The following is a 23,468-nucleotide window of genomic DNA, read 5'->3' on the forward strand; positions in this document are numbered from 1 at the left end:
TGTTGAAACATTTTTATACTCATCTATGAGTTCCGATCCTAACCTGTTATCGATTTTAACATAGCGAAATCCTTTTCTGTTGTTTTTAAATTCACGAAAAATATTTTTTAAGTAAGACTAATTGATTCAGAGGTTTATACAAATTTTTGCAGCTGTGCATTGATGGACAGCTGAGAAAAAGTAGAAAAACACGCGCCACATATTAAAAATCTGACTATAGTAGGACTTTGGGTGAATAATTATAAAACCAATCATCGTCGAACTTTGTGATTAGATTAAAATTACTCACTGTGTCTGTCCTTAAAATCGAAAAACGTAAAAAAAAACCTGGCCTTTCGAGTTGATAAAATCCTTTCAAAAATTTACAAAACTTTAAAATATCGATCAATGTCATTAAAAGCAGCACAAAGTCATAAGAAATCCCCTGAATAGGAAATAAAACTGGTCCTAGTCCTACTCCCATTTTTCATCACAAATATTGTTTTAAAGATTATCATACAGTGATACCCTTCTATGGACTCATTTTGTAACGATTCACTTCGCATAATTAACCGTTATTTAAATGTAACAGGTTTTTTGGTCATCACAAACACACCCATAATATATGTCTTCTTAATGACCCCGTTTTTAAAAACCATGACATAAAAGAACAGCGTAATTCCAATTGTTATGCAATAAAATCTATGACGTTAAGCATCTAGCCTCGTACCAATAAAACAAAATCAGACCTGAATGTTTACACATTGAATAATGCCTTGGAAGTGCCGTATAATTAATTAAATATTACAATTTTGCCGTTTTATTAAAGAACACAGTATGTGCTATTTGGTTAACATTGCATATATTGTGTTTGTAAAAACAAGGGCAGTTCGGCCAGTGATTTCACCAAACTAGTTGTCCCTCGAATACACAAAATGCTGGAATGAGATCCTTTTCTCATTTCAGACCCTCTGTTTGGAACGCGTTACCACAGAGCATTCGTGAAAAAGAATCTTTGTCTATTTTTAAACGTTCCCTTAAAACTTATCTGTTTCAATTTTAGTACAGATGATATGAGAAGCAAGATAGGCGTCTGGTTTGTGTTGTGTTGTGTTGTGTGTGGGTGTGGGTGTGTGTGTGTGTTTGTGTGTGAATGAGTATGTTTCAGCCAAAGTAATTTGTAATTTAAGCGCTTAGAGTCTGGTGTCTCGGAGTTATAGCGCTATATAAGTTTTCAGCATTATTATTTAATTCTCATCTTTTTAACGCACCCCCCCCCCCCGCGTGGCTATGGGACAGCGTGGCTCAGTGGTAGGTCTTTGCTTCCTACCCGAAAGGTACCGAGTTCAATCACCCGCCGCTGCGTTGTGTGGCCTTGAGCAAGTCATCTCGCCCTAGCTCACTTTGCGGCGCTGCTCTGCGGCTGACGCCTGGGTTATTCCAGTCTTCCCTTGGAATAGACCCTAAAGACAAATTTCCCCTTAGGGATGAATAAAGAGAATTTTTATTTTATTTATTATTTATTTTATTTATTACTCTCAAAAATCTGAAACAGGTACTGGAATATCACCGACGATTTTATATCTGAGTGTTGCTTTGGCCGGTACAAGGAAGCCCTCAAAGAGATGAGTATCGTGGACGAGCTGGAGAAGGTCGTTTTGACAAGACCCCATCCACAGCCTGGGTCGTACAAAGAATACATTTGGAATGTTATTGAAAAGCCGGGAAGCAGCACAACGTCCTGGGTAAGTGGTAGCGGGAAAAGAACTCCGAAAACGATGTTTTCTACCTGGACGGTAAAGGGTGACGCCCTCTACCCGCAGCGCAGCCATTGGATGTGACGTCATGGAAATCGCCACCTTGTGAGCAAGAACCCGAAACGACAGAGCATCTAGTCGAACGGTGTGTTGTGACGATGCTTCCAGGCGGGTTCGTTACGGTGCACGAATGCGGACCGGACTTTGCTGATTGGGTCGATCGTCATAACATAGTAGTGTGAGAACCATAAGAGGCTTCTGCCGCCGTGTGAGCAAACAAAAAAAATGTTACTTGTCAAGGACGCGTGAACCAAACGTCATCAGGATTCGATGTGTGCTTGGTTCGTACAAGGACCATGTCATGTGTCATGTGTCATGTGTCATGTGCCATGTGTCATGTGTCATGTGTCATTTGTCATGTGTCATGTGTGACGTAACAGGTTTAATTACATTCAGTTATATTGACTAATATTGTTCATGTTTAAAACCAATTGACAAAGTAATATAAGTTTAAAACTAAAATTACTTATAAATTTGTTTCCGTTATAAGATAATAAGACATACGAGAAAGGAAAATTATTTCATCGTAATTTATTCAAGTCAAAAGCGAAACTTTGATTAAAAGAATTGTTCCGTTACTGGTCAGATCGGGTGATCGGTAAGGGATCGGGCTGTAGTCGGTAGGGGAAGGATGGAGAAGAATGTGGTCGGTAGAGGAAAATTATATCACATATCTAACTAGAACATAGATATTATTTCTTGCCGGGGAAAAGTCAGTTGACACCCCGAGCCTCGATGATGGTGATCATGATGGTGGTAGTGGTGGTGGTGGTGATGATGGTGATGATGGTGATGATGGTGATGATGGTGAGGATGGTGAGGATGGTGAGGATGGTGATGATGGTGATGATGGTAGTGGTGATGGTGATGATGGTGATGATGGTAGTGGTGATGGTGATGATGGTGATGATGGCGATGATGGCGATGATGATGAGGAGGATGATGTTAGTGGTGATGATGGTGATGATGGTGATGATGGTGAGGATGGTGATGATGGTGATGATGGTGATGATGGTGGTGGTGATGGTGGTGGGGATGATGATGGTGATGATGGTGATGATGGTGATGATGATGATGGTGATGATGGTGATGATGGTGATCATGATGGTGGTAGTGATGGTAATGGTGATGATGGTGATAATGGTGAGGATGGTGATGATGGTGATGATGGTGATGATGGTGATCATGATGGTGGTAGTGGTGGTGCTGGTGATGATGGTGATGATGGCGAGGATGGTGATGATGGTGATGATGGTGATGATGGTAGTGGTGATGGTGGTGGGGATGATGATGATGATGATGATGATGATGATGATGATGATGATGATGATGATGATGGTGATGATGGTGGTAATGGTAGTGGTGATGGTGGTGGGGATGATGATGGTATGATGGTGGTGATGGTGATGATGGTGATGATGCTGATGATGGTGATGATGGTGGTGATGGTGATGATGATGATGATGATGATGGTGATGGTAATGATGGTGATGATGGTGATGATGATGATCATGATGGTGATGATGGTGATGATGGTAGTGGTGATGGTGGTGGGGATGATGATGGTGATGATGGTGATGATGGTGATGATGGCGATAACGATGATGATGATGGTGATGATGGTGATGATGGCGATAACGATGATGATGATGAGGATGATGGTGATGATGTTGGTAGTGGTCGTGGTGGTGGGGATGATGATGGTGATGATGGCAATAACGATGATGATGATGATGATGATGGTAGTAGTGGTGGTGGTTGTGGTGGTTGTGGTTGTGGTAGTAGTAGTGGTGGTGTTGATGATGATGATGATGATGATGATGATGATGATGATAATAATAATAATAAATAGTAATAACATAATTACAATAAAAAAAAAAATAATAATAATATAATAAAATTATAATAATAATAATAATAATAATATAATATAATAATAATAATAAATAATATAGTATAATGTAATAATAATAATAACAATAATAATAACAATATAAAATAAAATAATAATAATAATATAATAATAATAAAATAATGATGATGATAATGATAATAATAATAATATATAATAATAATAATAATAATATAATAATAATAATAATAATAATAATAATAATAATATAATATAAAAAATAATGATGATAATGATAAAAACAATAATAATAACATTTCCAAGAATTCACCATGTTCAATGCTCTTCTCAAAGGTTTATTGATTTACCAGTAGGCCATATGGAGGGATATCATTTCCATTTCATACAGTACAAGTCGTCTGCCAGGGGTCCGTTTTGAACGAATATTATTACAATATCCGTGACCCCAAGTACTCTACCAAACCTGCGCCGAGTGGGGTTTTGTGATTATAGTGCCTTATTCGGGGACACATCTTCGGCACCAGAACTTTTGTGTGAGAGCCAGAAGGCATCCAAGGTTGTGAAGCCTAGAAAATTTTAAAGACCAATTTTCATTATGCCTATCTATTGAATCAAAACATTATAAATTTAAAGAATAAAAGACTCATAATGACTCACGCCCGATAATTCTACCCACAAAGCCGTTTGTCCAAAAGGACCGGATTTTGTCCTGGTCTCTTTCGTGTTCAACGAACAATAGAGCCATTTTTCGACACCCCTTGAACAGGACACTGGTCCATAGAAATAAAAGCCTTCTATAACAAACCCAACTACCAAATTACTTATAGGCGGACAGAAATAAAATCGACTGTCCTTGGACTCGATGCCCGTTCCTTTGGTTGTGAAATGAGCGCCATCGTCACTGAACCATTGGGATCGCCTTGATTTATTTTGCAGTTAAATTAACACGAATCAAGGACACTGACATGAAATTACCCGTCATCCTCTCAGACCATTTTAAATTCCTTTGGTATCAATCACCTGGATATCAATGACAATTTTGGATGTTTGCCATCACAGTTATGGATACCTTGTAATTTGAAGGTATGAATATTCATTACATTATATCATTATCATACTCCACCACCTTACGCCATTAGAACTGCAAAACATTAGTAAATATAGAAAATAAATCAATAAGTGGCGTTAGGTTTAAAACAGGCAGGAGATGAAGTGATTAGGAAAGTGCCAGAAGACAATAGAGAATTTGGGGTGATGGGGGCTCGAACCCGCGACCTTACTGGTACGACAACTCCGCCTGGCCAGGGAGATCGTGACTTTATCGTATGATCTATCCACGATCCCAAAAAAGATCGTCTCTAACTCCTATCTTTATTAGAGCCCTCCCTTCCCGACTACTTGAGATCGCGGGTACAACACACACACAACAGCATTTGAATTCCTTATTTGCCTTCATTTTATTGTTGTAAGATATTTTCTCTTCTTTGATGGCTTTTTAAAGACGTTTCTCTACTTCATTTTGTTTGATTTTGTCGCCATTCACGTGAGCCCATTATTTCTCATTGAGACAATTTGAGGCTTTTTGTAATCCACGGCATGTTGTTTGGATATCATATCTTGACAATTTTACGTTTAAAGCAGAGACTTTCAGCAAAACGTAATGTCGTCTGTCACCACATTTCTCCACTCGTCAATGGTCGATTCTGAAGGCGTGAGTACATTCCATTGTGTGCACTCAAAACAACTGTGTAAATTTGCTATAATATCATTGGTTGACCACTTTCGAGTTGAAATCTCTATAAGGTTATGTTGTTTATGCATTTGCATTTGTATTATATATGTATACATTGTCGCCATAGATTCTCAACTTTGTGTTTATACATTTTCATGCATGCCACATCTGTAAACGAATTTCCATTTTTTTTGGATGAATCAAGTATATCTTATCTTATCTTTAATCGCTGCTTGTATTATGTATCGTAGTAAAAGTACGCTTTTGTGATCAGATGTTCCAATACTAGATTTTTGAATGCTTTTTTATGCGTTCTGATTGTTGCAACAGGACACATCTAAAATATTATTATGGTGAGTCGGAATTTTAACAAATTGATGAAATGTAGAATTGAGTGATGGACACTGACTAAAGTCACCAAGGATAATGACTGCTGCATCTGGAGGATTTCGTAGACAACAGAATGCTTGTTCTTCATTAATATCTTGATCAGTGATTTTGTTTGCCTCTGGTGTTATAAAGACAGCGATGAGATTCTTCTCGTGGAAGATAAAATGGTCTCAAAGATACACACACACACACAGGAGCTCTAAATTATTTCCACATATAGACATACATACATATTTCACCACCATTTTGTTTTTCAATTAGACTATGACGATCGTGTCTGAGGACAGTAAAATTGTCGATTTATATACTTTTATTGTGGTCATTTACAGATAGCAATGTTTTTGTTATGCACAGTAGACTGGCGTTTCTGTAATGTTTATCAAATTTGCAGAATGCAGCAAAACAATCAATTTAGTTAAGAAGGGAGCTGACACATTAGACAAAATAATGGATGGTATTGGTGGTTTGATACCTCTCCTTTTCACTCTTTCCCTCATTCCACCTCTCTTGCCCTTCCTTTTTTCCTCTTCAGTTAAATTGAACGAATACAGGATGAGCGATTCAAACGGGTATTGAACATAATAGGACATGCAAATGGATTTAGGCGTAGTAATTCTTCCTTGGTGTAAACAATATGTGTGTGTGTTCATTTCCATCGCCATCTTGTTCATCATTATTGTCGTAATGCATTCGAATTAAATAAATAAATGGAAATATGCGGGTTTAGATGTAAAAATGTGTGTAAATTCTTGTATAATTACATGGTACGATTTAAACGAACTTACTGTCATGTAAAAATATAGCGATATCTTGAGGAAGGCGATGATGACACGTGCAATGAACAGGAAAGTTCAAATCTAGTGTCACCATGGGAAGCGCCACCGGAAGTAGATAATTATGTCTTGAAAGAAGATTGCTTTGTTTCATTTCATTTATTGATTGTAGATGACAATAATAATTACAGCAAGTTAAGATTGTAGTTGTAATTTAAGTTTTTCATTCTCCACCTTCAAATTGGTGGTGTAGATTTAATCCCTCTAAAATGTCAATTCAACTTGTGTTGTTCAATTTATTCCCATTTGGTACGCAAATCAAAGCAAATTACTCTGTAACATGTCAAAAGTGAATGTTTATTCATTAAATAACCCCAAAAAGAAATAGAATTCAATTCATGCAATCAATCATTTCATAAGTCAATCATTCATTCATTTTACTCTTTTTGAGAGCGCCAGGCATAACTTCCATCATGCACAGGACACGATCGAGGCAGGGCCGGCTTGTGAAAAACGGACATGCTTCGCCACTGTGTACCTGTGACAAACGGGCATGCTTCGCCACTGTGTACCTGTGACACACGGCATGTCGCATGTACTGTGACAAACGGGCATGCCTCACCACTGTGTACCTGTGACAAACGGACATGCTTTGTCACTGTGTACCTGTGACAAACTGGATGCTATGTCTTGAAACTGTCATTTGTAGGTACCTGTGACAAACGGGCATGCTTCGTCACTGTGTACCTGTGACAAACGGGCATGCTTAGTCACTGTGTACCTGTGACAAACGGACATGCTTCTGTGTACCTGTGACAAACGGGCATGCTTTGTCACTGTGTACCTGTGACAAACTGGTATGCTTCGTCACTGTGTACCTGTGACAAACTGACATGCTTAGTCACTGTGTACCTGTGACAAACGGGCATGCTTCGTCACTGTGTACCTGTGAAAAACTGGCATTCATCGCCACTGTGTACGTACCTGTGACAAACGGGTATGCTTCGCCACTGTGTACCCGTGAAAAACTGGCATGCTTCCGTATGAAACGATGTTACAAGGGTGACGAGAAACTGTATAGGATAAGCGTTTTCAAGGGTAGCAAGTCCTTTGTACTGTTTTAATTTGATGATATTCTGTTTCCAGATCTGGCTCGGCGTCTACATGACATTCATATCACAGTCTGTGTTCCTGGTGTGTATCTCCACCATGACAATGTACCGTGTGGACCGGGACATCGAGGACCGCAGAAAACACGATGGATCCATCTTTGAGAAACTCATAAACACGGAGCTGAGCACACCACTGGCCATTATTGATGTGTAAGTAAGGGGGGAGATCTCTTGAAAATACGTTTTGATAACGAACTTCATATTTTAGATTGATAAATCATCAAAACTGCCATTTAAAGTGGTTGGACACGTGACGTAACTATAGTCGGCCATGGGTTGGACACGTGACAATGTCGGAATGTGCTACTCGTAGATGAATATAAATCAAATAATTAGAATAAACTAAACTCCCCATGGTGAGGAAAATTGTAACACACTTTATAATATCACCTCCAGATTTAATTTTAAGTTTTATATTCACCCCGACTTACCTAATACATTTTTGATACCATTGGTCATGCATTCAACATGACAGGATACTGACTCGAGTACCGGATAATGCCGTAGAAAATATCAATGTTTCAATATTGACTCGAACTGGGACTCTATCGAGTTTACTGTTAATACGAGGGCTGTCTCAGAAATAAGATAACTAAGCTCGTTTCTCAAGAAGTTGTGAATTGAATTGAATGAAACTTAGAGTATAAACTTTGACATAATTTCTTTACTTCTCACGGTAGTCGCCGTTCCGATCGAAGCATTTCCTCCATCGTGACAGGAGGGCAAATACCCCTCCATAAAAAAATTGACGTCAAGACATTTCAAGAAATTCTCCACTTCTGAAATCAATTCATAGTCGTCGTCAAATTTTTTTCCACCCAAATGTCTCTTAAGGGGCCCAAACAGATGGAAATCTGACGGGGCGAGATCTGGGCTGTGAGGAGGATGTGGTAAAACTTCCCACGCATTCCTTTGGAACCAGTGCTTTGTCATGTTTGCAGTATGGGGAGTGGCATTGTCGTGTTGAAAAACTACTCCTCTGCTGAACTGACCGGGTCTCTTTCGTCGTACTCCTCTTTAAGTATGTTCAAAGTTTCACAGTATCTGACAGCGTTTATGGCCTGACCTGGTTGCAGGAATTGAATTAATTTCAAGTTAATTAATATTTTTATTACATCCCTGCCACGTAGCCACTTATAATAAAAGCTGATTGATTTAATCTTCATTACTCACTTCTGTCAAGCTATCCGTTATTTCATCAACAAGCAGCCTGTACCCGAATTCAACGCCGATGCAATCATACGCTTGTCTTAACTCTCAACTCATTTGAATTCAACGGTTAATTTTTTTCATCAGATCTCGGGAGTAGCCATAGGAACCAAAACGGGTACATTGTATGCCAATTTGTTCACGGGTCACCTCGCACATCGCTTCTTCTCCCAATACGACGGCCACCACCTAGATTTTTTCAAACGATATATCGACGATTGCATCGGTGTCACCAGCATGACTAATCTCCAACTCGACCATTTCACCTTTGCCCTTAACAGCTTCCATTCAGCTATCAAATTTATTTATCACACATCGACGTGTCATGTAGCCTTCATGGATATCGCTGTTTCTCTCACCCCAAGTGGACTCAAGACCTCTATCCACGACAAGGTAACGGACAGTCACAGCTACCTTCTCTACCAGTCTTCGCATCTGAACCAAATGCAAACATTAAAATTCAGTGCTACAGTTGCTCAGGTTTTTTATAAATCTGCCAGGATGATTAGGACTTCTGGGTAGAGAAGGATAAAATGCTCGTCTTCTTCCCGCAACCTCCAATATTCTGAACACATATTGAAACAAGCAGTCGACAAGGTCCGTAACATCTCTAGGGAGACTGTCATGAGATCAGCTAACAAGGAAAACAGCAAAACAGACCCATCCTCGTCGTCACAAGCCACCCACACAACAAGCAAGTCATCAAAATCTTACAAAACAACTATCGTCACATTCCCAGGATCATGTAGAAACCAGGGATATATTCATTAAACCACCTTTAATTGTTTACAGACGGGACCGTAATTTGAGGGACATACACGCTAGGAGTCGCACGACGATGGATATGGACAACAGTTAACGTAAGACACAGCCTTGTGGATGTTGCAGATGCAGGACATGTCCACATTTATTCGTGGAGAATTACATCAATTTTCCGGACAGAGTGTGAGATATCAGGCACGCCTTCACCTCCACTGATCGCAATTAGATCTACGCAACTATCTGCAAACGTTGCCACAATCAATACGATGGGGGAATCGGGCAAGAGATTAAGCAACAGGTGTGGACAACATCTGGGGTCCATCGAAAACGACGAGGACAAGCCTGTCAGCCATCACTTTAATGGGTCCCGTTATCGAGGATTGCATGTCATCCAAATTGCTGTCCTTCAATTCAGTCCTGTCATTACCACAGCTACTACTACTATTGCTATTACGACTACTACTGCTACTACTACTACTACTACTACTACTACTACTACTACTACTACTACTACTACTACTACTACTATACTCTACTATTACTACAACTGCTACATTACTACTCTACTACTACTACTACTACTACTACTACTACTACTACTACTACTACTACTACTACTACTACTACTTACTACTACTACTACTACTACTACTACTACTACTACTACTACTACTGCTGCTACTAATACTACTACTACTACTACTACTACTACTACTATTACTAGTACAACAACAACTACTCCTACTACTACTACTACTACTACTACTACTACTACTACTACTACTACTACTACTACTACTACTACTATAATATAATAATATAATATAATAATAATATAATAATAATATAATAATACTTTATTGCATCCCAAAAAGGAAATTTTTTGTACAGACGTGTTATAATTTACACATAAGATAAAAATACAATGGAAATAGGATGTATATATATAAAAAAGGAGCAGCTCTATAACCAGAGCTGCGCCTTATAATATGAACAATTTCAACACTGTAAAATAGCCAAAACCGTCACCACAAATTGAAAACCGAAAAGACCGCAAAACAAACAAATCAATAAATTAACATCCACATTTTTAAAAAGCAAAAATGAGAAATAATTATACAAAATGATTATTGCTTGTTGTTATAAAGCCTAATACTGGACGGCAGAAAAGATTTCGGTGTCTCTCTGTTTTCGTTGAAATAGAGAAAGGGCGACCACTTATTTCTGACATAATAATTGATGGTCTTAGTGGATGATACTGGTCATTTAATATTTTAGTTATTTATTTATACAAAATTTCTCGTATAAAAGATCTACATCGTCAACATCATTTATATAGCGTTTAATGGATTTTTTAATATTTGAATTTATTTTGTTCCTTTCCACTGCTAAGCAATTGCCTCCCCAAGCTGTTATACAAAATGACAAAACACTTTCGATTACTGAACTATAAAATAATGTGCAGAGGGTTTTATCTATTCTAAACTGAGAGAGTTTCGATAAAAAATATGTACGTCTGCACATCTTATGCCTAATTATTTTCAAGTGTTCATCCCACTTGAGCCTGTCATCAATCGTTACACCAAGGTATTTGTAGTGAGGAACTCGCTGGACGAATTGGTCCTTTAATTTTAACGGTTCTATCGGTTCCTTCACTCTCCTAAAGTCAATCACTAGCTCCTTTGTCTTGCTTATGTTAAGCTCTAGGTGGTGGGCATCACACCAAGACACAAATCTATCAATTTCTTGCCTATAAGCCACTTCGTTGCCATTTGTTATGAGGCCTTGAAGAGCGGTGTCATCTGCAAACTTTATTAAAGGTACACTCAGGTTTTGACTTCTACAGTCATTCGTGTATATTGTGAATAATACAGGGGACAATACACAACCTTGAGGAGCGCCAGTATTTGTAGTTATACAGGAAGATTTGTTTTGCCCTAATTGAACATATTGTGCTCTCTCCGTAAGAAATTCGAGCACCCAAGCAATTATATACTTGTTTAAATTCAGACTAGTCAATTTTTGAACAACGAACTGAGGTTGCATTGTATTGAACGCTGAAGAAAAATCTGCAAAAAGCAATCTGCAATAGCTCCTAGCGTGATCTAGATGCCTGTAGATGTTGTTTGTAAACAGCAAAATGGCATCCTCTACGCCACGTCCTGGTTTGTAAGCAAATTGATGACTATCACTCAATGGCATAAACTGATTCCTAATTTTAACAAGAACAAGTTTTTCTAAAGATTTCATGACTACTACTACTACTACTACTACTACTACTACTACTACTACTACTACTACTACTACTACTACTACTACTACTACTACTGATACTACTATACTCTGCTACTGCTACTACTACTACTACTACTAACTACTACTACTACTACTACTACTACTACTACTACTACTACTACTACTTTACTACTGATACCTACTAACTACTACTAACTACTACTACTACTACTACTACTCTACTACTACTACTACTATATACTACTACTACTATACTACTACTAACTACTTACTACAACTACTATACTACACATAACTACTACTACTACTACTACTACTACTATACTACTACACTTACTACTACTACATCTACTACTACTATACTCTACTACTACTACTACTACACTACTACACTACTACTACTAACTACTACTACTACTACTACATACTTACACTACTACTACTACTACTCTACTACTACTATCTACTATACTACTACTACTAACTACTACTTACTACTACTACTACCTAATCTACTACTACTACTACTACTAACTACTACTACTACTAACTATACTACTACTACTACTACTACTACTACTACATACTACTACATACTACTACTACTACTACTACTAACTACTACTACTACTACTACTACTACTACTACTACTACATACTACTACCTACTACTACTACTACTACTACTACTAACTACTACTACTACTACTACTACTACTACTACTACTACTACTACTACTACTACTACTACTACTACTACTACTACTACTACTACTACTACTACTATACTACTACTAACTCTCTACTACTACTACTACTACTACTACTACTACTACTACTACTACTAACTACTACTACTACTACTACTACTACTACTACTACTACTACTACTACTACTACTACTACTACTACTACTACTACTACTACTACTACTACTACTACTACTACTGATACTGCTGCTATTACTACTGCTACTACTACTACTACTACTACTACTACTACTACTACTACTACTACTACTACTACTATTACTACTACTGATACTGCTGCTATTACTACTGCTACTACTACTACTACTACTACTACTACTACTACTACTACTACTACTACTACTACTCTTACTATAAACTACTACTACTACTACTACTACTACTACTACTACTACTACCTACTACTAACTACTACTACTACTACTACTACTACTACTACTACTACTACTACTACTATACTACTACTACTACTACTACTACTACTACTACTACTACTACTACTACTACTACTACTACTACTACTACTACTACTACTACTATACTACTACTACTACTACTACTACTACTACTACTACTACTACTACTACTACTACTACTACTACTACTACACTACTACTACTACTACTACTACTACTACTATACTACTAACTACTACTACTACTACTACTACTACTACTACCTACTACTACTACTACACTACTACTACTACTACTACTACTACTACTACTACTACACTACTACTACTACTACTACTACACTACTACTACTACTACTACTACTACTACTACTATACTACTACTAACTACTATACTATACTACTACACTACTACTACTACTTACTACTACTACTACAACTACACTACTACTATACTACTACTACTACTACTACTACTACTACTACTACTACTACTACTACTACTACTACTACTACTACTACTACTACTACTACTACTACTACTACTACTACTACAATAACTACTACTACTACTACTACTACTATACTACTACTACTACTACTACTAACTACTAACTACTACTACTACTACTACTACTACTACTACTACTACTACTACTACTACTACTACTACTACTACTACTACTACTACTACTACTACCACTACTACTACTACTACTACTACTACTACTACTACTACTACTACTACTACTACTACTACTGATACTGCTGCTATTACTACTGCTACTATCTTTAATAACAACAATAGTTATACTACTATCCCTAATTGTTTCTATTTTTTTTTTCCAATTCCATTTCATTAAATATTCTAATATAGTCTATATTTTATTCTATTTTACATTATATACTGCAAGACCCATCCCCCTTTTTACATATTTTTTTATGAATTGCATACCTTTTATAAATATTTATTGCCATATTTTACTTCGTGCTTCCTTACAAAGGGATATTCTATTTCCTGTCCCGTCATTGTTTCTGTTTATTCACCTTAACTACGCCATTCACACATCTCTCATTCTACCTTAGTGTTCCATTCATCGTGTTTTGATGATAAAGGGGAGACTAGAAACGTCCCGAGTGTTTAATTTTTAAAAAATGGAGCTCGCATTACAATACTTATCGTTCAATTTTCCTTCGAGCTTCAAGCATCAACATTTTACACATTTCTGTCAAGTAGGTACGCTCTGACGGCCGTAATTCGTCTCTTCTTCTGATTATTTATATTTTCGAGATTTATGTCGTACTCTCGGGACTTATGGAGCCCCTCCCCCCCCCCCCATTATTTTATTATTCAACCATCAAGAGCTGTAACCTCTTTCGCAACCAAACTATCTTATGATGACCCCAATTGATTAATGCTATTCCAATATGATAGATTTTATGCTTAAATTATCAATTTATTGTTGTGTTTTATTTGCATTGTAAAGCGCCTCTGAGCACATTTTGGATCTAGGCGCTATATAAATTCATTCATTATTATTATTATTATTATTAACGTGACCAGTGAGAAATGCCGTCGAGAAGTCACCATAGCCTGGCATCATTGGAAGAGAAGCATAATCATGACTCTCAGACTGGGCGTGGAACTCCACATGTCCACACACAACATTATTATCATCATCATCTCATCCCGATCGCAAAATGTCATTATCATTTATTCATTTGTAACTATGGTCACTATTCATTGATAAGAAAACCCATTTCATTAAAATAAACTTTCTGTTCATATCAGAGTTAACTACTCGTCATTTGTTCTGTTAAAAAGTAACTAAGAAATTCTGGAGGGCCTTTTCTATATTACTTATTTATTTTATAAATATAGACGAGTTAGCTCTTCAGCGCTCATCAGACCATGACACTAACCTTGCTTATGGTCATTGCATTTAAAGTCTAATGCACTCGTACACAAGTAGGAGCATTGAAAAAGCGGAGGTCTTTCGTAAATCATAAGTTGAAGCAATTGGATTTCCCCAATTTTAGATATTGGAGAATTCAGGCAGACCTCATTAAACTGGATAAGTCAGTCCATCTAGATACCTCTGATTTATTTTTCATTTTCGAGTAAAAGAAGTTTGGTTTCAAATTTGTCATCAAAAGATTTTTAAAAAACTAACATTAAGGGATTTATTTTTAATAACACAACTGTAAAGCCTTGGAACAGTCTGAGGTCCGATTTAAAAGATGCTGCTTCTGTCAACTGATTCAAAGTATTGCTTGATATAGGAATAATCGACTCCTATCTAATGAGGCATTTAAAAGGTCAGTAGGCCTAAATACCCCTGTACACAGTATGATATCAAACGGTGAAGAGAGATTTAGTAAAGAGCCTTCTACAAAGACTCAACCTCGCATTGACCATGGCGGGACACGGATATGGGACCTACAGGTCTCGAATCGAGTGCCAAACTACAAGATAACAAAAGGCCCACTTTTGATTTTCGTGAGCAGAAAAGCACAATGGGTATAAAAATAACATTAATTGGCATCGACAGACATAATTCATTGAGTCAGTGCATTGTCATCCAGTTGGGTTATTTCAAAAATTGTAAGAAAAAGTGAACATAACAATTAATTCTTTGTTTCTTTCCTTCTCTTTTCCCAATTACAGCATAGGCCTAATTTTCTTTACTGTCGAGCCTCTGGTGAGACTCTGGGCGTGTCCTTCACAAAGAATCCATCTAAGGGAGTTCTTGAATGTCCTGGATCTTTTCCTGGCCCTGGATCACTGGGTATGCGTATCCCTGGAGTCATCCAACAATCTGATGAATCGTCACAGACCAGCACGTATTGCTGTCACCGTTTTTAGAAGCGTTTTAAGCCTTCGAGTCCTAAGAATATTTCATCTCACAAGAAAGTAAGTATTGCCACTACAACGACAATGGTTTAGGGTGTGCGGCTATGTTGTCTAGTGGTATGACGCTTTCGGATCGTAAGGTCCTCGGTTCGAGCCTCGCGCTCGGCGCATAGTTGAGTCCTTGGAAAAGGCTCTTTACTCACATTCTCTCACCGTACTCAGGTGTAAAATGAGTACCTGGCCGTTAACAGCGTTGTATTTGTCCGAAAAATTGTATTATCGCCTAACAGGCGTCATGTCCCGTCCTACATGTTAAATGTTGTTGTTGACCAGGGACCCCTTGTAAAGCGCTTTGAGCACATTTAGTGGATATATATTTAGCTATATAAAGCTCAATTTTTTATAGGGTGAAAGATAAAAACCCGGAAAAAATCCTGTAGCCGCCATTCTATAAATAACTCCTGTAGCCGCCATTCTATAAATAACTCCTGTAGCCGCCATTCTATAAATAACTCCTGTAGCCGCCATTCTATAAATAACTCCTGTAGCCGCCATTCTATAAATAACTCCTGTAGCCGCCATTCTATAAATAACTCCTGTAGCCGCCATTCTATAAATAACTCCTGTAGCCGCCATTCTATAAATAACTCCTGTAGCCGCCATTCTATAAATAACTCCTGTAGCCGCCATTCTATAAATAACTCCTGTAGCCGCCATTCTATAAATAACTCTTGTAGCCGCCATTCTATAAATAACTCCTGTAGCCGCCATTCTATAAATAACTCAAGGCTGAAATTTTACTACAATTAAATCCATTCATTCAAATATATTTCTCTACACATTTTAAGAAATGTGTTGAAAATTAATTTCACGATTGCTTTCACTTCTACTACAATTTGCCAGATAAAAGATTTGGGACGTAATTCTCGTAATGTTGCTCTGTCGCCCCCCCCCCCCCCCCCCTCAAATTGATTCATGACTGAGCCTTTTTCTCAATGATCCAACTGATTTTCTAAAGTCATTAATAGTGATTTGATCTGTGACTGCGTAAAGCATTATACGACCCTTATGAACCCTGTTGGGCATCAGTGACCGAATGCCATTTTCTCTTTAGAAAGAGAATGTGGTGAAACTAGTGTGGGGCGTGTCCCCGTCTTATAAAACAAATAGTAGATGCAGTTACAACCAAAAGTGTGCATTTTGTGGTAAAATCATGACATGTGATCACAATGAAGAGGGTAGCCGTTCAAGCAATAATGGATATAGAACCACGTGGACAAATTACAGCAATGACCACAAACTGATCACTCATTAAAACATTCTATTTACTATAAAAAAGACACATTGACAACACTGTATTGAGAACTTCATCGATGGCAAAACTTCATATCAGGATTTACTTCGCTTTTCATAAAAGACAAATGCTCACATTGTTATTACGGTCCACCTTTACATTTACAAGTTCTTAATGTAATATCTAATTTGTGGAAAACCTCTGAAATTATCCCTGTTCCGATAAAAAAGAGTAATAATTGTTTAAACGACCTTTGACCAGTGGCATTGACACCAATAGTTATGAACGTGTTTGAGAAGTTTGTCTTACCATTTCTTAAAGCTGAAGTAATAGACAAGCTGGATTCCCATCAGTTTGCCTCTAAAAAAGGTAAAAGTGTGTCTAGTGGTCGCATCTATTGTACTTGTAAACAACATGATAAAAACCTTGAAGAAAAAAGACCGCATGCACGGCTCCTTTTTATTGACTTCACTTCTGCCTTCAATAGAAATAAACCACATCTTACGACAAAAAAAAAAAGCTTTTAGATTTAAATATGAATATGAGAAAGAGAATCATATCTTGGATATGAGAGTTTTTAACAAATAAAGTTCAGTATGTAGAACTAAATGACACTTCTTCGAATCTAAAGACATTCAATATGGGAGCCCTTCAAGGTTGTGTTTTGTCACCAACCCTCAATACCCTTTACACGAACGACTACAGGGATCACTATCACAAAACAAAAATTGTTTAGTTTGCAAACGATTCAGTTCTTCAGGCTTTTTATTCGTGACTCAGTGTCTGCTTACTTTGAGGAGGTGTCAAAACTTGTAAACTAGTGTAAGGATAATTGTCTATTGCTTAATGCTAGAAAAAAAGAAAAGATATGATTATTGATTTTCGACTAAACAAAAATCACGCAGTGCCGCTAAGAATTGAGGATCAAATTGTAGAAATTGTTGATTCCTATAAATGTCAAAGATTTGCCATTGACAATACGCTGAACTATTCCTATAAAAAGTTTTGAACATCTTAAAATTTAAGCAACAACCTCCATTTTTTAAAGATAACACGTCAGGTAGATCAGGCAGATTGATAAGTTGAAAGATCCAGAATAAAACGTTTTAGAATTTCTTTGTATCCTTTAGCTCGAGGAGACTTTCTCTAAGTTACATTAAGATGGAAATCGAGGACAGTGTGGACGGGTAAACAAAGTGGGTGTGAATGGATTATATATAATTATAGAGAATAAAAAGATACGAAAGTTGGGTGAAGATGAACGTTTTTTTCGTTTACTTATGTGAGTATGCGTGTGTGTGTGTGTGTGTGTGTGTGTGCGTGTTTGTGTGTGTGTGTGTGAAGGAGTAGGTGAGAGAAAGAAAGAAAGAGAGAGAGAGAGAGAGAGAGAGAGAGAGAGAGAGAGAATTTGGGAGGGATGAGAGACGTTTGTTTGTATTTTTTGGTTTACGTCTTTGTCATTGTATTTCCTTGTTATTATTTCTTTGATTGATTATTTTCAGAAATCCATTAGTCAATGGCAATATCCAATATAAATTTCCAGAAGTGGATAAATAAAGTTAATCTTATCTTATCCTATCTTGCTCATCATAAACATCATCATTTTAATCATTGTCATATTATCGTTAACATCGTCATCAATACCATCGTAAACACCATTGATTGACAATCCTGGAATTAATATTGCCTATCCAAATAATGATAAAACAATGCTCTCTATTCCCATTACAGAAATGTCAAGACAAAGGTTCTACTACTCACGTTCCGTGCAAGTTTAACAGATATTCTGCTGCTTCTTCTGGGTCTTTCCATCGGGGTTATGACCTTTGCAACATGCATTTACTACGCTGAAATGATTTACGACGCAGAAAGCTTCAAACACATCCCAGAAGCAATATGGTGGGCCATCATCACAATGACCACTGTGGGCTACGGCGACTATTACCCAACCACGTTTCCAGGATACGTCGTAGGCGTTGCTTGCGCTCTGAGTGGGCTACTTCTATTGTCGATGCCCATTGCAGTGACCGCTACAAATTTTAACACATACTACTGTGGTCTCGTCGCTAGAGAACAGAGGCAAAGACGCAGAGATGCTCTGAAAGCATGTGAAAGTGTATTCGAGAAGAAAAGGAAATATTCGGAGGATTCAGTTTTTTCAACCGAAATAACAACGACTACCAACTGTGGCAACGAAAGCAAAGATGACGTTTTTTGGCTGGATGATTTCCACGACTACAAATACCAATATCAAAGTGACGGGGCGCTGGAGCGTCGCGGCAATTCCAAACGGAAATTAACGTCCACGCCTGAAACTGTCTGGCACACCACGTCAGAGAAATCTCTTTGTCCTGGTGCTGCGTTTTCAAAACGGCATTTTTCTAATCTCAGTGTACGCAACAGATTAGAAAAACTGACACCAAATTATGAGTCGCCGAAGTCAAGCGTAAAGCATAACATACTTCCCACAACGTCGATCATAAATTCAAAAACGAAAAAGACTTTCTCAAATTATAACAGTATTAACACAGATCGTAATTCCAACAAAACAAACAATCAAAATAACAATACGTCACAAGATGGGAGGAGACGCCAAGATTCTGTTGACGCCGTCAAATCGCGGAAAAGAAAATATAGATCCAGGAAAAAAGCTAGGGGTTCTAGTCTTCACCTGGATGTTTTGAACGATGATAAATCCAGAATAATTGTAGAAAAGTTTGACTAATTTTGGAATCATCTTTATTGATCTATAGAAGGAACAAAATTAACATCAAGTCTTTGTTATTGTTTATAGCCATCCACTTTAATGATAAGTTCTTTTTAAACTCTCTTAATCAGCCTATAAACGTTTTAAGTTGCATTTAATTTTCATACGCACTTGTTCAGACATAGTTTTGTGTTTTGGTATGCTATATCCGACTGACGGATATCGTAATCATTTTCGCTAAACGCACAGCATCAATATTAATCGAACGGTTACAAATGTTTTGTGTGTTGGTTTGTAGCATAACGGCTGACATCAATAATTGAATAAAACGTCTCCTGACCAGGATAAAAAGAATGTGTTTTATCAGAGTATGACACTATGGAGTATATCTGTATATATGTCTCTTTTCTTGTTACGGGTAAAATATTCAACAATATCATCGTAACATTAATTAAATAGTCGAGTTTAAATAGTGAGGAAACATAACTCGTTGGATTTTGATCACACATTGAATAATGCCGCTAGCAATTTAGAGATTTATCGTGTTGATAGAAAGGGTAAATAAAACTCCATAAAATGTTTTATTCATGAAACCTCAGCGACAACCACAAGCTAATATTATATTGAATGAAAACATTGAGATAAAATGCCTGGGGAAAAATGTAAAAAATATTAAGGTGAATAGTTTTATGAGATTAAAACAAACTATTGCTAAAGTATATTCCAGTTTTTCTTCAATTATTCATATTATTTGTAAAATAATAGTTTGTTTTTTGTGAACTTCCGTGATTGGAGCTCGACCGGCTCCGTGTCCATAAAACTATCAACAAGAGAAGTGTCGGAATCTGCCAAGGATTCTGCTTATTTATTTACTGATATATGTTTTATTAAATGTGATTTCTATGTAAATTTAATGACGGATTGTCACGGTACTGTGTGAAATTTGTACATTTATGACCCTTTTATCGGGGGCCCTTTCAACAACCTATTAACGATAATTAATATTAAAAGGAAGTAACATCTAATTAGGTCTCTTGTTTGCGCAAGTAGTTTTCGACACTTGATGGCGCAATTAGGAATTAGGACTGAACATCGCATCATTCAAGGTTCGCGGTATCTCCTCAAAATGTAAGAAAATCAACCCGATTGAGGACTTATTTACTTACAAATTAGATTTAGTAAGCATTCAAGAGACCAAGGACAAGGCCAATGATGAAATAATACGAGGTTGCCGTCTCATAACATTTCAACATGAACATATCCAGGGAGGGCTCGGTTTTCTAATATCAAACCGTCTAACATCTTATTTAAACTCATATTGGTCTACAAACGAAAGAATATCTGTTTTTAAGCTTTAAAAACATTCCATGGTTTCTAAAAAAACACTTATAATCACCACCCACCATCCTACTTTGGGGACATCTAAAAAAGATTCAACAGTAAGAGATAGATTATACAATGAAATTGAAATGAATATCCGAACCATGTAAATGATGACATATAATCACGGGCGATTTCAATGCTAAAATAGGAACAAGGAAAGATAACAACGAAACATGCCTTGGTGCTTATTCCAAATGACTGCGTATGAAAATGACCTTCTTATTGATTTTTTGCTGCAAACATAAGTTATTCATATGTAATAGTTCCTTTAAACACCCTTCCCGCCATAAGAGTACATGGCAAGGACCTTGGAAAAATTCTGATGATAAGATTATCTATACTTATAATCAGATAGACTTTATCATAATTTCAGTCCATTACAAACGCATTCTCAACGATTCACGAACATACGCAGGAATGAAGACATCCACAGACCATAGGCTCTTGGTTTCAAAGTTCAGGCCAACAGAAAATGAAAATAAGCCAAGACGTAAGTATTACAAACAAAATAGAAAATCGATCAAAGACTCCAGCAGTATAAAAGATGACCTATTCAAAGAACATTTCAGAAACAAACTCGCTTCAAATCTTTCGTCAAAGAATTTAAAGGATGCCTCTAACCCAGCTGGAATTCAACAATATCTTGTCCAAAGCGTGTTGATGAGCAGGGAAACAACACTGCCTGAGAGAAGTAGTACACAAAAACATTATTACTGTTCAATAAGGCATGACTTATCACAGCAGCAAAAACAACTGAGACTCAAATACGCATGCGAAGAACACAATGAAGAGACAAAGAAATGAAATCATGCATAAAATCAAATCTCAATCAATAGATAATCACAACAAGAAAATAAATGAGATTGTGATAGAAATAAATAGTACGAGTGACAGTATGAAAATGTTCAAAACGGTGAATCTCTTCGTCGTTTGGCGGGTAAATTATCTTTATGGTCGCACAATTGGACACGATTGCGAACTTTTAAATAAATATTTATATAGCGCAATATCCACTAAAGGTATTCAAAGCGCTTTAAAAAGGATCGCTGTCGAAGAACTATACGAAAATATAGAACGAGACATGACGCCTGTTATGTGATAATACAATTATTTTCAGACTGTGACAACGCTGTCATAGACCAGGTACCCATTTTATCCTGAGTACCTCAGGAGAATGTGGGGTAAGGAACCTATTACGATGATTCAACAATGCCCTGATTAAGACTCGAGAACTTTCACCTTAAAGTGAGATAGAATCGGAGACGATCGAAACAATACGTTTTTTAAACGAAGATTTTAGGATTTGAACCCAAGACGCTATGCTCTATCACCGTTCAATCCAAATATAATCATTTTCCATCGACAAATCGATGCAAACATCAACACAACACAATTCTATGGATTTGCTACAACATTATCAGCCTTTAGCAAACTATTCCATTGTTCTACAGGATTCGAACCCTAAAATCATTATCTCTATACATTAAGTCTTTTAACGACTTGCAATGATCAACGATTTCTATCAAAAGACTTAATAACCATGTCACACGCTAATTAAAACGTTTAAAATTCTTATTCCATTCTCGTTTCTCAATTCCTTCTAATTCTTATTCCATTATTCCAGCTCGTTTTCTCCATTTCTCCTGCCCCTTATAACAACACTATCGTGAAGCACGTGGTGCGACTAAATAAAGACTTCTGAAAAGACAAACTAAAATAAAATTTAAAAGAAATAGCAATGACGATGGTGGTATTGGAGAGATATAATACAGGGATTCTTGAACTCATATGTTTGAAATTTTGAACAAGATGTTTGCTTCTAGCAGTCCACTGCAGTTGTGAACACAATCAAACTTTCAAACGCAACAAGTAAAAGAACACAATAAAATTCTGTCTTGAGCAATAATAATAATAATAATATAATAATAATAATAATAATAATAATAATAATAATAATAATAATAATAATAATAATAATAATAATAATAATAATAATAATAATAATATAGCGCTATAACCCCGAGACACCAGACTCTAAGCGCTTAAGCAATATGGAAGTCAAGGAATCACAACAATTAGAAA

The 23,468-nt window shown here is 36.9% G+C and overlaps 1 protein-coding gene across 1 annotated transcript in view; it reads left to right on the forward strand.

The window, feature by feature from the left end:
• LOC144966973 (potassium voltage-gated channel subfamily V member 1-like) overlaps nt 1–20,162 on the forward strand; it is a 28,093-nt gene extending 7,931 nt beyond the window's left edge. Inside the window, exons 3-6 of the mRNA XM_078903667.1 lie at nt 1,535–1,724; nt 7,711–7,886; nt 15,817–16,062; nt 19,028–20,162. Coding sequence (XP_078759793.1) covers nt 1,535–1,724; nt 7,711–7,886; nt 15,817–16,062; nt 19,028–20,021 — 1,606 coding nt within the window. The 3' untranslated portion in view covers nt 20,022–20,162. The remainder of the gene's footprint in view (nt 1–1,534; nt 1,725–7,710; nt 7,887–15,816; nt 16,063–19,027) is intronic.
• Nucleotides 20,163–23,468: the final 3,306 nt, after the last annotated feature.

This window comes from Berghia stephanieae, chromosome 3 (genome assembly GCF_034508935.2).
Source record: "Berghia stephanieae isolate SIO BIC M18660-M18661 chromosome 3, UCSD_Bste_1.3, whole genome shotgun sequence".
Lineage (NCBI taxonomy): Eukaryota > Metazoa > Mollusca > Gastropoda > Nudibranchia > Aeolidiidae > Berghia > Berghia stephanieae.